The sequence below is a fragment of the Diorhabda carinulata genome, chromosome 5 (genome assembly GCF_026250575.1).
Source record: "Diorhabda carinulata isolate Delta chromosome 5, icDioCari1.1, whole genome shotgun sequence".
Lineage (NCBI taxonomy): Eukaryota > Metazoa > Arthropoda > Insecta > Coleoptera > Chrysomelidae > Diorhabda > Diorhabda carinulata.
The window spans coordinates 12,029,630-12,044,114 of record NC_079464.1 but is presented as its reverse complement, the minus strand read 5'-3'; the positions used below and the strand labels follow the sequence as shown (position 1 = coordinate 12,044,114).

Sequence of the window (14,485 nt, the reverse complement as noted above, 5' to 3'; positions counted from 1 at the left end):
TTAAAATATTCAAACAATGGGATGATTGGTTTCATTCGTATTGCTTCTCATGAATATCGTACTCACAGTTTTGACTTTCAATGAATTTTACTTCGAAATCTAAGTTTAAATCATTTCTCCGTCTGCAAATACCTGAGTTTATATCAAATTTTTCTCGGTCTAATGTATACATACATCCGTTCATCTTCTCTCAGCTCATTGGATTCTAATTTTAGACAGACGCGACTTTCACGAGGTAACGAAGCTGAAAAAGCAAAATTTAGACGCCTTTCAGTTTACTTTCAGTTACTGTAGCATTCTGTATAAAGAGGTGAATATACAAATATAAATACAAAATGAATAGTACACATCTTTTAAAAACTTGTTTTGATTCAATAAGATATAGTGGAAATTCTTTTTCCAACGGAAAATATAAACTTTTCTTTTGTTTTCAGAAAAATGCCGGTTAAAGTAGATTGTAGAGTGGGCGATGCCGATAAACACGAATTTGACGTGAACTGTTTGTTATTTCACCAAGGAAAACTATATAGCGGATCTGATGACGGTAAAATAAAAGTAAGTTTGAAAGAAATTATTTCGAAGTGATACTCAAAATATATCATCAATTTGGATTGCGCATCAAAGGTTAAAATTAGAAGTAAACATATTTTTTTAATGGAAATTTATTTCTATCGTTCCAATGACTCAGAATGTCACAGACGAACTTGACCTCAAATGTTCTAGAAATAATTTATAATCTTTGGGATATTATTGGAATATTTGTGAGTGAATTTTGATATCTGCACCGCTATTGAAGTAAAACCTTGTTATATTGGATTCAATTTCACGCGGAAATCATAACTTCGCTTAAATTCTCACCATTCTTTTTTGCTCTTCAATAAAAAAAATGTGGTTTTAATTTTCCAATGAATAAAAGCTACCAACACTCATATTTCCGACTTGCAACCAGTAAATGGAAATTCTTCTACCGCTCATACATGTACTCAAAAAATCAGTTTATTATCCTAGCTATCATTTCAAAACTAACTTTCTGTACCTTCAAGTGAATTATCTCGATTTTCGGTGTCCTTTTACTAAAATTTCGTTAAAAGAACAGATAAAATCGTGATGTTTCGACCTGTTGTTTATCAGATTTGACATTTTTCATAATTATATTAATCAAAAGATCAACTACAACATAATTATCAAAATAAAAATTATTTTCAAATCAAAATTAATGAGTAACATCCAAATAAATAAATCATAGTTAGATTGAATTGTACAAAATTGAATTATAAATTTCACTTAAATGGTAAATAACCTCTTAGACTGTACAATGTAATTTTTAATCGGATAAACTCTCACATAAGTGACAGGAAATTATATCCCGATAGATGCTCGTTGTCATCATAGGTTTTCTATGAAGGCCATTCTATGAATCATGAATCGAACAAAGTTACAACTGAGAATAACTACAAAAACGCCCATTTCTAGAAACTACATATATTGATTTAAATTGACCAGTGTATTGATTTAAATAACCTTGGTGTGATCTATGCATATCATTTAAATTTTGAAAAAACAAATTCTCATCACTAACCTCACCCAACCTATAAAATTCAACTTTACTCATAACGGCCTAACTTATTTTCAGCTATGAAAATTCAATGTCATAACGTAACCTAAAAATTCACATCGATGAATAGCAACTTTAATAAATAAATTTCATATTTATGTCACGAGTCAATTTGAAAATTGATTTTTGAAGCTTATGAATTTGATCATTCACGCCACAATCATCATTTTTTATCTTTGTTATACTTTTGTCCATTTTGTCCATTTACATTGTTCTTTGACCACAATTTCAGTCCCCGATGATGAATACATACCTAAGTATTTAGGTCAGATTATGATTGACACCAAATTTTTTCTTTATGAATAGAGTTAAATTTTTAAAGTTTAGTTTTCTTACCTAACCTATAAAATTCCTTTTTCAAAATTAAAAATATATGCATAGATTACACTGAGGTTGTTCACATAATTTTTTTTATCAATACACTGATCAATATAAGTTGTTCTTGAAACAGACATTTTTTCTGGTTATTAAAGTTGTTAGTAATTTGACAGATTCAACATCCATAGAATGAGCTTCATAGAAAACATGCTGAGGAGCGAACATATGTCAAAGTTTAATTTGCTGTCACTTTTGTGAAAGGTTTTTTGATTGGTGAGTGACCTCTTTGATTGAAAACTATATCAAAAATCAAACAGAGGATTTTATAGTTTATGTTAGTCAATTTATTGATTGATGTTCTATCTCTAATTCTGTGGTAGCACTATATCGTTAAATGTTCCGTTAATTCTAGAGGAGTCTTTGATGCAATAATCATTGTTATAATTATAGGATTTTGTCAAAATTTCAGTTAATCAAGAGAGAGGTTCAATTGGAGTGTTGGTGCTACAATTGATCTAGGAGGTAATTAGTCTTAAGCTATTCAAAAACCTTAGTTCAGAATCTTTTGGTACAATTATAGGTCTTCATCATATTTATGTTTTTCTACCTTTTCTCCAAACAACTTTTTTTGTTTTGTTACCAGCAACGAATGTTCAGAAAAAAACTTGAAGTTATACGTTTTTTTCTAAATTTTGTGAACAATCATGCGAATAAGAGATTTTGATCTTAAAAAGGGGTGAGCACAGGAAATTTTGGTATAGGAAAGACTTTCATAGGAGCAATTACCTCCTGAATTTTGTCGCATGAAATTAGAAACACCCTGTAGATATAATCAACTTACTGCTTTCTACTGTCATTCTGTAACAGATTATCATCAAACAACAATCTTAGACAAGTGCACTTTCAGTTCAGACACGAAGAGACGTAAGTTAAAAGGAAATGAAAATTTCAAAACACTTTGTGAAATATGCAGCGCTCTAAGCAACATTCTAAAGATACAAAAGGTAAATGGAACGCCGAATGGAAGAGGACTTGCACAAATATGTGAAGGATGCTATTTATGTCCGACAGGAAAGCTACACATAACAAAGTGGGTTGTGAGACGGACGAGCTGTTAGCAGTATGAGAACAACAGAAACATTCAACTTTTGTTGAAAAGAAGTTTTGTGTAACTCTATTTTTGGTGATATATTATTGAGTTTAATTGCTAACGGAACATTTTTGTTTTCATACATCATGGTATTTCAAGTCCGGTGAAGAAGAAGAAATAAGTTTCTTGTACTGGATTGGATTGGAATTGAATATTGAAAATTTTATTATTCCATAATGATTAGATTCTGAACTCCTGGTATGAATTAATGCAAAGTAAAGATTTGATTTTGTTTCTATTATTACATTATTTAAGATCACTTATTGATGAAAAATATTCCACTTATGTTCATATATATAAGTAAGCGGCTACACCAAGGTATACCAAAAATCAAAAGTCTACATTGATTTATGATTTATACTTTTAATTCAATAAAATGTGTCCAAAAATAGAAAAATGATGATTTTATTGAATTTTTGTGAAACTAGAACTAATTTCTTAGGACTTGACATCGAATCAGCCCCCAATTTACCTTAAGCCGGGTTGTCACTGCGCGAAACTGTTTCCTGAAGCTGTTCGCGAAAAAGTCTTCGGGTTCCAGGCGAAACTAGCCTGAGCCTTCAGTTTGTGCGAGACAATGACATCAAGTGCAGCCTGATCCATTTTTCGCACATAGTGCACGTATACACCATGAACCATCGGCTAAATTTGGTGAACAAGTTTCGGGTTGAGTACGAAGACGAGAATCGTTTCGCGGAACAGTTTTGCGAAGTGACCACCCGAATTTATAAACAGTTATTGTTTAGGCAAAAAGAGAACTAAAATACGCACAAACAAAAAGTTTTATATGATTTGCTTTTAGGCATGGTCAGCAGATCTCAAGAAAATCGCCGAAGTACAATCCAATCCTTGTTCTGTTCTATGCCTAGCAGCAAACGAAAATTCTTTGTACTCCTCTTCGAACGAAGGCACTGTGAAATCATTTGAATTAGACACGTTGAAGGAGAAAGCAATTTTAGCGCAGGATTCGCAAGCTGAATATTGGAAAGTTCGCTTTGCTGACGGTTGTTTGTACTCCGGGGATCAGGAAGGAAACGTGAGTGTATAAAATATCATTAAGTTGAATTTTCTTGAATAATTGTTATTAGTACCTATACTGGCTGACGTACACCTTGTTAGCAATTATCTTCTTTAGAAATCTGAGGTAAATTAAAGCCGATTTCATCTGTTCGACATACGAGGTGTAATGATTTAGTTGCAGAAATTTATCAAAATACAAACAAATTGAGTTTCGCTCATAATTTTAATGACCTACACGATTATTCGCACGTTACCCCACAATTCAAAGCAATCTTACTATTTAATCCATTTGGAACTCCTTCGACTTCCTTGGAACACCTTCGATTTCCTCTAGCCCACCATGATCAGTTATTTTGAGGTAAAGAAAATAAAGTCGTAGGGAGCAATATCGGAGCTAGGGTGGTTGCCTCGACTTGGATTGGGTTTCTCGATATTGAATCACGATACTCGGTCATTCCTCCATTCCTCATTGACGAAAGAAGAGTTTTGGCAAGAAAGGCATTTCATCTTAAGGTGAAGTCACAGCTCAAAAGAAATTATCATGGTGATGCAGAAGAAGTTAAAATTGCTGAAAACGTTCACTTCAGACATTAACTAAGGATGATTTGATTCGTAGATTAGATTAGTTCCGTAAAGTTAAATAAAGGTTGATAATAAATTTTGGGTTAAACTTGATAAATTTCCGGAGCCTCGAGACGAGCGAAGCGAGGCGAGCAACAGACGAGTCCAACAAAGTTGTATTTCAGTCGAGGCATACACAACATTTTTTAGAGTTTTGGATTTTTTTGCAGTGTACCCCTTTTTTGTTTCTTCAGGAAATTGATGAGTTTTGGATATTTGTTGATGTGAACATCTTGTTTTATTGCAAGATTATTTTTGATAATCGAGAATGTAGACCACAAAATAGAACTTTTCCAGATTCTAAATTTTTTTGAAAAATAAGCGAGCACTACGTTTTTCGTTTAGTTTTTCGCCTTTTTCTGTTGACATCGCTTTATAAAGAGTTCGTACTGTTTTTCGTACCTTGCACCAGATTTATTCGGCAACGAATTAAGAACGGCCTCATTGTTTTTTTCGGTGAAATCAGGTGGCGTGTATCGAGTAACTCTTCATCGCTGATGTTTTCTTTTTCATCATCACTAATGACAAAACTTCGGATAAAACAAATAATTTCAAAAACTTAAAAATTTAAAGTTATGCAAAATCATCGAAGTGAAACTGTCAACATTGAAGTGGCGTCCGAAAGTGTTTTGCAGTACGAAACTGTCACTTTCACTACATGGAACACTCAAAACTCAACTTTCTGTATGTAAATGAATACAGAACGAACAACTTTCAGATGGCGTCGTCTAAACAGAATATTGGAAGACTAGGAGATCTGCAAATGACAGTTCTAACATATAGCTCAACTTTTAAAATGGACGCACAGCAAACTAGTGTACTGCAGGAACACTGTCATTCATTAAAATGCATAATAATAATAATTAAATATGCATTAGAAATGAAAAATTGTTGAAAAGTTAATAGATTTGTGGATGGTGAAAATATTGATAGATGGAAGAATAGTTTAATTACAGGATGTTTTAAAAAAAGATGATCCCGTCTCTTAGATAAAAAATTTAGAAATATTTTGGGGTTTGCACAGTAAAAAAATTTCGTAATGCGATCCGAATTCAAGATAAAGGGAGTTGAAGATTATACACATTTTTTACGATTTTGCCGCAACTACTGGTAACATTGTAATCAAATTTCATACGAATATGTTTTGGAAGCTGGTACATCTAATTAATTTGTTTTCATGTCTGATTCTCATAGAGGGCGCAGTTGCAAGGTTTGTACCAAGTAGTATTGAAAGTTACATTTTCTATATTAGATTTATTAAGCAAAACTTCAAGTAAACTCAAGTTTACACCAAGAAGGTACTTATAAAACTCGATACTGTGTACCGTTTTCGAAATATTTTGATTTGAAAATTCTCATTATCATAATTTTTTCTCTCGGAATTCGTTCCAACCAAATAACGTTCATTGATTCAATAATTTAGTATACTGTATGTTTCTGTGGAAACCAGCTATAAGATTTCCCATGTTACCATTTAAACTCCATGTTAACTTCGGGTGGCCTATCTGCGCGGTCAAACCCTTCTCGCTCCAGGGAGGCGGTCGATTGCCCACCTTTTCGAATCAGACAATGTTTTGTTCATAATTTTTTATTTTCTTAATATAATTTTATTAAACGCTATAAAATTACATTTATTTTGTTTTTTGAATGAAAAAAAAAAACGAATAACTTTAACAAATGACAGGTCTGATTAATAACTTGAAACTGTTTTCTTTTTTGTAGTTTAAAAATAGTTCTCGGACACCTAGCACACTAAAAATATTTTATGATAAAATTTTTATTAAATACTAAATGGAGAACATTAAAATGAATAGTACTTTTCAAATCAAAGCTTTTCGATATCAATTTTAAACATAATTTTTGGTTAAGAGGACCAGAAGGTGTTTCACACTTTAAATAAAAATAATTTTTAGGACGCTAGGGTCCGAGAACGATTTCTAAACTACAAAAACAAAACAGTTTCAAGTTATTAATCAGACCTGTCATTCGTTAAAGTTGTTCGAATTTTTTCATTTAAAAAACCAAAATAAACTTAATTTCATAGCGTTTAATACAAACAAAAAAATTGTTATGTAATATATCAACAATAAAATTCAGGTAGAAAGACTGACCCGTAAAGGTAGGCGGTCGACCGCCTCCCTGGAGCGAGAAAGGTCTGACCGCGCAGATAGGCCACCCGAATTTAACATGGTAAATGGTAACATGGGAAATCCTAAGGTCTGTTTCCTCAGAAACATACAGTATACTGAATTATTGAATCAATGAACGTTATTTCGCTGGAACGAATTCCGACAGAAAAAATTAATCCGTAGAAGGAAATTCACGTTAATGATAATGTACGTAGAACAAATTGAGTAAGTTCCATTTTACTGTCCGTCTTTGAAGACAACTTGGTTATCGAAAAGAACGTCAGACAGTGTGTTCAATATTAAATTGTATTGTTTTGCAAACAATTGATGAAAATGGAACATTGAGCTACATAACCCGCGGGTTGAGAGTGTAAAGCTGATGGTATAAATTCAAAGTTTAACAAAAGTTTGGAAGTTGTTCGCAAAACTCGGTATTTAGCTTGTTACTCTTATAGCTACTTATCGAATCAAAAGTTTGCACGGGTTTAACTTTAAGCGAACAAATTGTTTACCCCGAAACTTTTGAATTATCACATTTTTATTAATTGCACTGAATCCCGCTTCTACTTAAAGATACTCAAACTTTTCATCATACAAAAAACACAAAACGTTATACATCATTATACATATGTTTACATATATTTAATGATTCACTCACAATGTTTTATGTAACTAATATTAATAAATTAGAAAGGAAAAAACTGGATGTAAGAAAACGTGCAATCTTCAGAAGACTTTAGATCCAGTTAAAAATTTCGATGATTCTTCCATTGAATTTTGATTTTTATATTATTCAAACTAGAAAACCTTTTGAAACCAGTACAAAATGATTAATATTGTTTGAACAATATCTACAATATTCTACCGTGGTGATACCAGTGCCCGATACCTTAAGAATTAATTTTGTACACTTTAACCCACTTAAAAAGTATTCAAAAAGGCTTATGACAGATTTCTAGTATGAAAAACATATACCAACAGTCAAATAGAATACAATAACAATCTTTTTTATGAAAATTGGAATATTTTTGAAATTCCAGGCTTATAAAGTATTTTTGTCATACAAGCAAAGAAAAACCCATTTATGGATGTGTAATGAACGATACATTTCATTATAATAATTTGATTAAAACGCAAAAATTCTCACACTGAATGGAAAACAAATAGAATGGGTGTATATAAGTATCATAAACGCTCAAATGCATCCAGACGAAGAAATCAAAATCAGAATTGAAATGGCTCGAAAGGCATTTGTCAAATACTCCTCAATGTTTGCAAAGAGAAATCTAAACCTCCAAGTCAGAATAGAATTTATGGAATGTTATGTGTGGTCAGTATTGATGTACGGACTGGAAACCTGGACCTTGAAAGCTCTAGTGATAAAAAAACTTGAAGCATTTGAGATGTGGCTCTATAGACGCATCCTGAAGATACCCTAGGCTGACAGAATCATCAACGACGAAGTACTAAGACGCATTGGTCGCAAAAGAAAGCTGTTGACAATTATTAAGATAAGAAAAACAACTTACATAGGACACATCTTGCGCAACGACAAATATCTACTGCTACAGAACATAATGCAGAATGTACATATTGCGAGGTACAGAGACGCACTTAAAAACGTGGTCGCCAACCTTCATTGAGAAGACAGTATGATAAGAAGAAGAATTTAATTGTGAAGTACATTCTAAATATTATGCGACATTATTATCTTCATTTTACGTAAAGTTTTGTGATAGAGACATTATCAAAATTATGATTAAAAAAAATTATATTGCTAAACAGAGGACCCCCTTTCTTATTTAAAATTTTCTAGGGGGTGCTGGAAGGGGATAATCGTCAATTTAACAATGAAATCTGTTTCAGGTTTTTTTAAATCGTACATAATAACTCTAAAATTTATTCCGTACATTGTATGTTTGCCATAAATATACACTAGCGAGCAAAAAATTGAGGTCCCCTTAAAATTTTCTTGTTCTTTGTAATTTTACGTTTTCAGATAATATTAGCAAACTGTACATCATTGCATCTGCTGAATGTGACACTCTATACTAAAGAAAAATGCATTTTTTTCTTGGATTTAATGATTTATTTTGAAAAAACGAATTCACATTTTGGGCGAAATTCAATATTTAGATATAGAACGAACAAAATAAAAAAAACTTGACACTAATAAAGTGTCTCCCTCCTCTTGCATTGATGACTGCTTCGGCGCGGCATACTTTGAATTAAGTTGCGGATCACATTCTGGTCGATGTTATCCCATTCTGGCCGATGTTATTCTATTCACACTCAATCTGACCCAGTGAGGCAAAAACGCGACTCATCTGGGAACAATACTCAGCTCCAGTCATCATCATTCCAACGAACGTGATCTCTTGCAAATGTCTTGTAAAGGGGGACTTGTATCCATTCTTCTGAATGACAGTCCAGCAGCATGAAGTCTTCTTCTAACGGTCCATTCACTAACGTTGACATTTCTCACTTCTTCCAACTGACTTCTCAGTGAAAACGCAGTAGCTGTCCTATTCTGCAAACTTGTGGACACCAAAAAACGGTCATCTAGTTGAATGATAACTGTTTTTCGCCCAGACCCTAGTATTCTAGTGATCAAGCTAGTCTCCAGAAAGCGCTGGTACACCCTTTGCCCACCACAAAGACTAGCACCAACAATTCTTGCAGTTTCACGTTGCCCCCGACCATGTTGTAACAGCGCAACAATTGTTGCCACAACAATCTAAAGGATCTAAAGGCAATTATGGGCATATTAATTCACTACACTTTGCAATCGTTAGGTTTTACACAAAGAATCAACAGTAAACTGGAAAACAGGCAAGGGAAATGTGAACGTTCAATTAGCGCAAAGGCACATTTTTCATCAAAGTCGTACTCTAATACATCGAATGACAGCTAATGACCACTGTCAAGTCTAGGAAAAAATTTGCTTTAACGCCTACTAATTCTTATCAATATTGACGCTAAAATTATTCGCAATTTCTGAAATGCGACCTCAATTTTTTGCTCGCTAGAGTAGTTGTGTGATTGGTATTTGTATATTAAGTGAAAGTTTTTTGACCGAACACTTAGTTCGTCTGTTTCAACTATTTCTTGCAGTTTTTTGTAAGCCTTCATGCCAATTAATGCTGTTTCTAATTTTTATTATTATTATCATCATTATTTACCAATATGTAATTATAATTCTTATACTTATAATTTCCACCAACCCAAGGTCATTTAGTACTTCCTTTTTCCCGGTTTACCTTGATGATTTTTATGGAAAGTTTATGAGAATTTTTGGACGTTTCAGGTGAAAGTATGGAAAGGAGAAACGGCATATGGGAATCTAAACATTTCCGAGCCAGTGAGAGATATGGTTGTTGATAAAAATTTATTGTTTACGGCAAATTTGGATGTTATTGTCACCGAGCTAAAAATGGGAAGTGAGTAAAATATTGATCTTTATGATAAATATGTCTGGAAGGTTGGACATAAGCTAAATCCTTAGATGAACATAAGTTGATTAAATCCATGTTACCTATATCCGAAATTCGAAATGGTTGATTATGATGGCAGTAGATAGATTATCATGATTTTATAGGTGTTTGAAAAATGATTTGAGAACATTTTGAAGAAACTTGATCCCTTTCTAGTTGTACCAAATAGTTAGTAGAGAAAAACACCAATTTTGATACTTCTTCTACTCCTTTTTACTATATTAGTGTTTTGATTTTCTCTTACATTAACAAATGCAGAAGCCGAGGAGCATTTGGAAACTCACTTTTTTACACAAGTGTATATGGAAAAACGGAAACAAAACGATAAATAAAGTTTCACTCGATTTCATTCGAAAGAAGCGATGGTCCGTATTAACTTGATTGATGTTCGAAAAAACAAAATCTTTGCCTTTGAAAACTTTTTATTAGTTCAGTTTCTCTAGCCTGTAGTGTAATAAATCATAATTTTATTTTTGAAAACTTCTAGGTCCATAGACTCTGGCATACATTTCGTGGCGTCTGTGTGGTGTATGAAATATTATATTTGACTTAGGTCTGGTTTCTTCACGTTCCAATAAAGCGCCAAATAGTTATTTTAATATATTTTAATTGTCGAACAAATGTTTACCGTTTCTTCATCCTAGTTTGTTTGAATCCGAACTAACCAATAAGTATTTGCCACTTTATTATGTATTTAACAAATACTGTTGATGACACACCATGAATGATGTCTATATAAGCAATCGTCCATGTATTGAATAAGGAAAGAAATAAGCGAAAAAATGTTCTTCTATTGACGCTTTTCTATGATCTGTGTTTGTGACAACGATTGGTGCTTAATTAAATTTGCATGTGTTTTGTTGATGTTAATGTTGAAGTAGTCGCTAGTTGGAGAAATATTTGTTGGTCTGAAAATTATAGTTTATATTGAAAATAATTGAAAAGAAAAAGAAAACGGTAAAAAAATTTCATTATCGGACCAAAAATAGCATTGATCAATTTTATGACGAACGGAATAAGCTTGTTCTGAAATTTTCTGTATTTCCTCAATCAATTCTTCATCAAACAAATCTTTTAAATCTTGTAAAGCATTCATATTAAGTATTTATTCGTTATACCACCACCACGGAAATTGCGCAGTATGAATAATAAAAGTCTCTGGGGATGGAAGAAAAAAATGGCTGGGTTAGGTTAGGTTAGGTTGGGAGAGGCGGAAAGAGTAAATTTTTAGAACGAGAGCTGGCTATGAGTAGTGAGGCTATGCACGATTGGAAGAATTATTTTAGGGAAGTTTATGCGAACTCATTGCTCCGAAATAAAAGGAAGATTGGGAGACCCGGCATGACTGTGGAGATTGACGAGTGCGAGTTTATGTGGATAATAAAAATTATTATCGAAATATAGGGATGGAAATATATTGATGTTTTTTTTGTATTTTTCCAGATATAAAAATGTCGGCTCTTTTGAGCAGATTCTTAAAGATATTGCTTTTCTTCTAAACACTGTATTTCGTCGTTATTATTATTATTATTAGTTTGGTGGTGGTGGTATAACAAAGAAGACCCAATTATTTAATTATTTGTATTTCGAATATTTCCAAAAACTTAATTTTTAGTTATAATAAGGGAATATTAGTTATTAAAATATTCAATTTTCCTTGTTTTTCCTTCTAGAATCATAGTAAGTTGCCTTCATTTATATATTATTGATGCAGGTGAACATCTACAATTTGGACTGAAGAAATCATTGACTGGAAGTCCGCCGATAACATTGATTGGCAACAAATATTTCGCATTTTTAACTCGGGAAGCTACAGACATCATAGTACATGAAAATAATGATCACTTCAATCAAGTTACAAGAACTCAGGTATGTATATGACCTAAGAGGTGACCTAACTGTTATTAATGTTTTTGAAATATTGTACTTTCTATTCATAGTTCATTTTGCCAGCTTGTGCCGTGGTTACAAACAAAAATACTAATCGAAATAGCAAAGAAAAATGTATTGAATACTTTTCAAAAAATGAAGCAGTGGATAAAATTAATTAAAAATATAATAGATAAATATCATAAATTACAAAATTGTGAACGGATTTTTAAAGTTAGTTCGTATAATTCCTATTTTTGCTTAATAATTATACTCATTTTATGTTGTTGTCGATTCACGTATATGGTATTAAAATTGTTCATTTACAAATGATTCGATCAAAGGAATAATTAAAATTTATTTATAATTTGTCAGAAATGAAATTATTCAATCGAATAATTGCATATCGTGTTATTTTTGTTGGTTATTTAATCAATCAATCAAACGTTTCGGTTTTTCTTTCGTTTCAGTTTCACTATGTACAATTGAATTATTAATTTATAAGTTTACTGCCGGTTATTCCTAACTTCCCTCTCCTGTGTCACTTCTGACAGCTTATTTATGTTCCGCGGGCTGTCCAACCTCGACCTTGTTGCCGGTTTTCAACTTTATAACAGGTTCATAGCATACATTATACTTCACATTTTGATTCCAAAGTGACGTCACAATGTACGAGACAAATATGGCGCGTGCCTACGCATTGGCATATCGATATCTCTCATATTCATATAGTTGATATGAGGACTTACTTAGAACACGAATTCGCTTCCGAGAACAATAACAAATCAAAAATAGTCTTCTTAATTGACACAATGCGGATATCGGACTAATTACGAATTACTAATTACCTTTGGCTCGAGACTAATTAACCGACATTTCGCGCACATGTGGGCAATTGAGAGTGTGATTAATAGTTGCTCGCGGGCGTCATATTTGTATTATTTAGAATATTTGCCTGCGGCTCCTATTGAAACCATTATCTCCCTGAATAATTTACATAAGCTAATACGAAACGCTATCCATGTAAGGGTTGATTAACCCCGCTATTACCCAGTATTTGCTTACCGGAAAAAGTCTACAAGAATACTTTTATCAATTAATATTATTAACAACTAAAAATAAGAATAATTACAGAAGCGTATTTTTTGAAAATTAATTACATTTAAGTGATTTTTTTTATTATGGGAATTCAAAAAAACATCGTTTCTAAATAAATACGTCAAAAATTACTCAATTTTATTTTTAATTACATGGTTTTTGGCGGTTTTCAGTACTTCTGTAAAAAATATAAACACTATCCCCTTCAAAAAAAGGCTATAACATAACAAATAATTTTTTTGTATAGGGTGCTAGTGAAAAAATAATAAACGCTTTGGCAGGAGTAAATTGGAACGACAAATTTATTCTCTTCAGCGGAGGATGGGATAAGAATATTAAGAAATGGGTTATAGACGGTTCCAGTATCAAGTTGGAAGCAACAGTTGATGTAGACATTATTGTTAATGCCATTGCAGTGGGAGACAAAGGAGAAGTTTTTGCTGGAGGAAGCGATGGGCACATTGTTCGCGTAGAAGTTCAATGAAACTTACTGATTTAAAGCATCTCAAATGCTTCCCGACTGAAGTCATCTGTATTAATTAGTTTCGCTAATTTCATTTCAATATAACTAATTTTTATTTAGTTCTAACTGTGTTTTATCAATAAAATTATAGCATTAGCAATGCGTTTTATACTTATTTATCGATCAAAATTTCATCTGTATTTTTCTTAGAATATCCCAACTAATTTTTGATAGTATTCAACTATCACTAACTGAGCTATATTGTACAGAACAGTGCAGTGGTCATTACAGTTGTACGGAGTGGAAACTCGGACCTTGAAATGACTCAAATGACCAAAAAATTTGGGATGTGGCTCTATAGAGATATCCTAAAGATACCCTGGACTGACAGAATTACCAACGACGAAGTACTAAGACGCATTGATCGCAAAAAAACAAATCTTAGCGTCGGTGAATTGTTTCATGTTTCAAGAAACACAGAGGCATTTAAAAACGTGGTCGCCAACCATAAGGCATAAGAAGAAGATGTACAGAACAAGACAAAGACCATAATTGCCTTGGTGTTGATATTGATGGTAAAGTTCAACATAGAACTGAAATTGTACATGTCTATTCAATTTTCCTTGGGTAAAGTTAGCTAAAGTCCCAGAAGAATAGACAAACGCTTGGTCATTTTTCGACGAATAATCTATTGTCCGTTATTTAGCT

The 14,485-nt window shown here is 32.5% G+C and overlaps 2 protein-coding genes across 3 annotated transcripts in view; one reads left to right on the top strand and one right to left on the bottom strand.

Annotated features, from left to right (window-relative positions):
- Window positions 1-14,485, bottom strand: part of LOC130893919 (N-acetylgalactosamine kinase) — a 108,060-nt gene that overhangs the window by 58,135 nt on the left and 35,440 nt on the right. Inside the window, exon 8 of one of the 2 annotated variants that reach the window (XM_057800374.1) lies at window positions 11,123-11,255. The exons of the other annotated variant lie outside the window; for it this stretch is intronic. Coding sequence (XP_057656357.1) covers window positions 11,138-11,255 — 118 coding nt within the window. The 3' untranslated portion in view covers window positions 11,123-11,137. Of the gene's footprint in view, window positions 1-11,122; window positions 11,256-14,485 lie in introns of those variants that run through there. 2 annotated transcript variants of the gene reach the window in all.
- Window positions 218-13,937, top strand: LOC130893921 (kinesin-related protein 8). Its single transcript, XM_057800377.1, has 6 exons — window positions 218-310; window positions 435-555; window positions 3,886-4,119; window positions 10,161-10,293; window positions 12,062-12,216; window positions 13,562-13,937. The coding sequence occupies exons 2-6, from the start codon at window positions 439-441 to the stop codon at window positions 13,796-13,798; spliced, it is 876 nt and encodes a 291-aa protein (XP_057656360.1). The 5' UTR covers window positions 218-310; window positions 435-438; the 3' UTR covers window positions 13,799-13,937.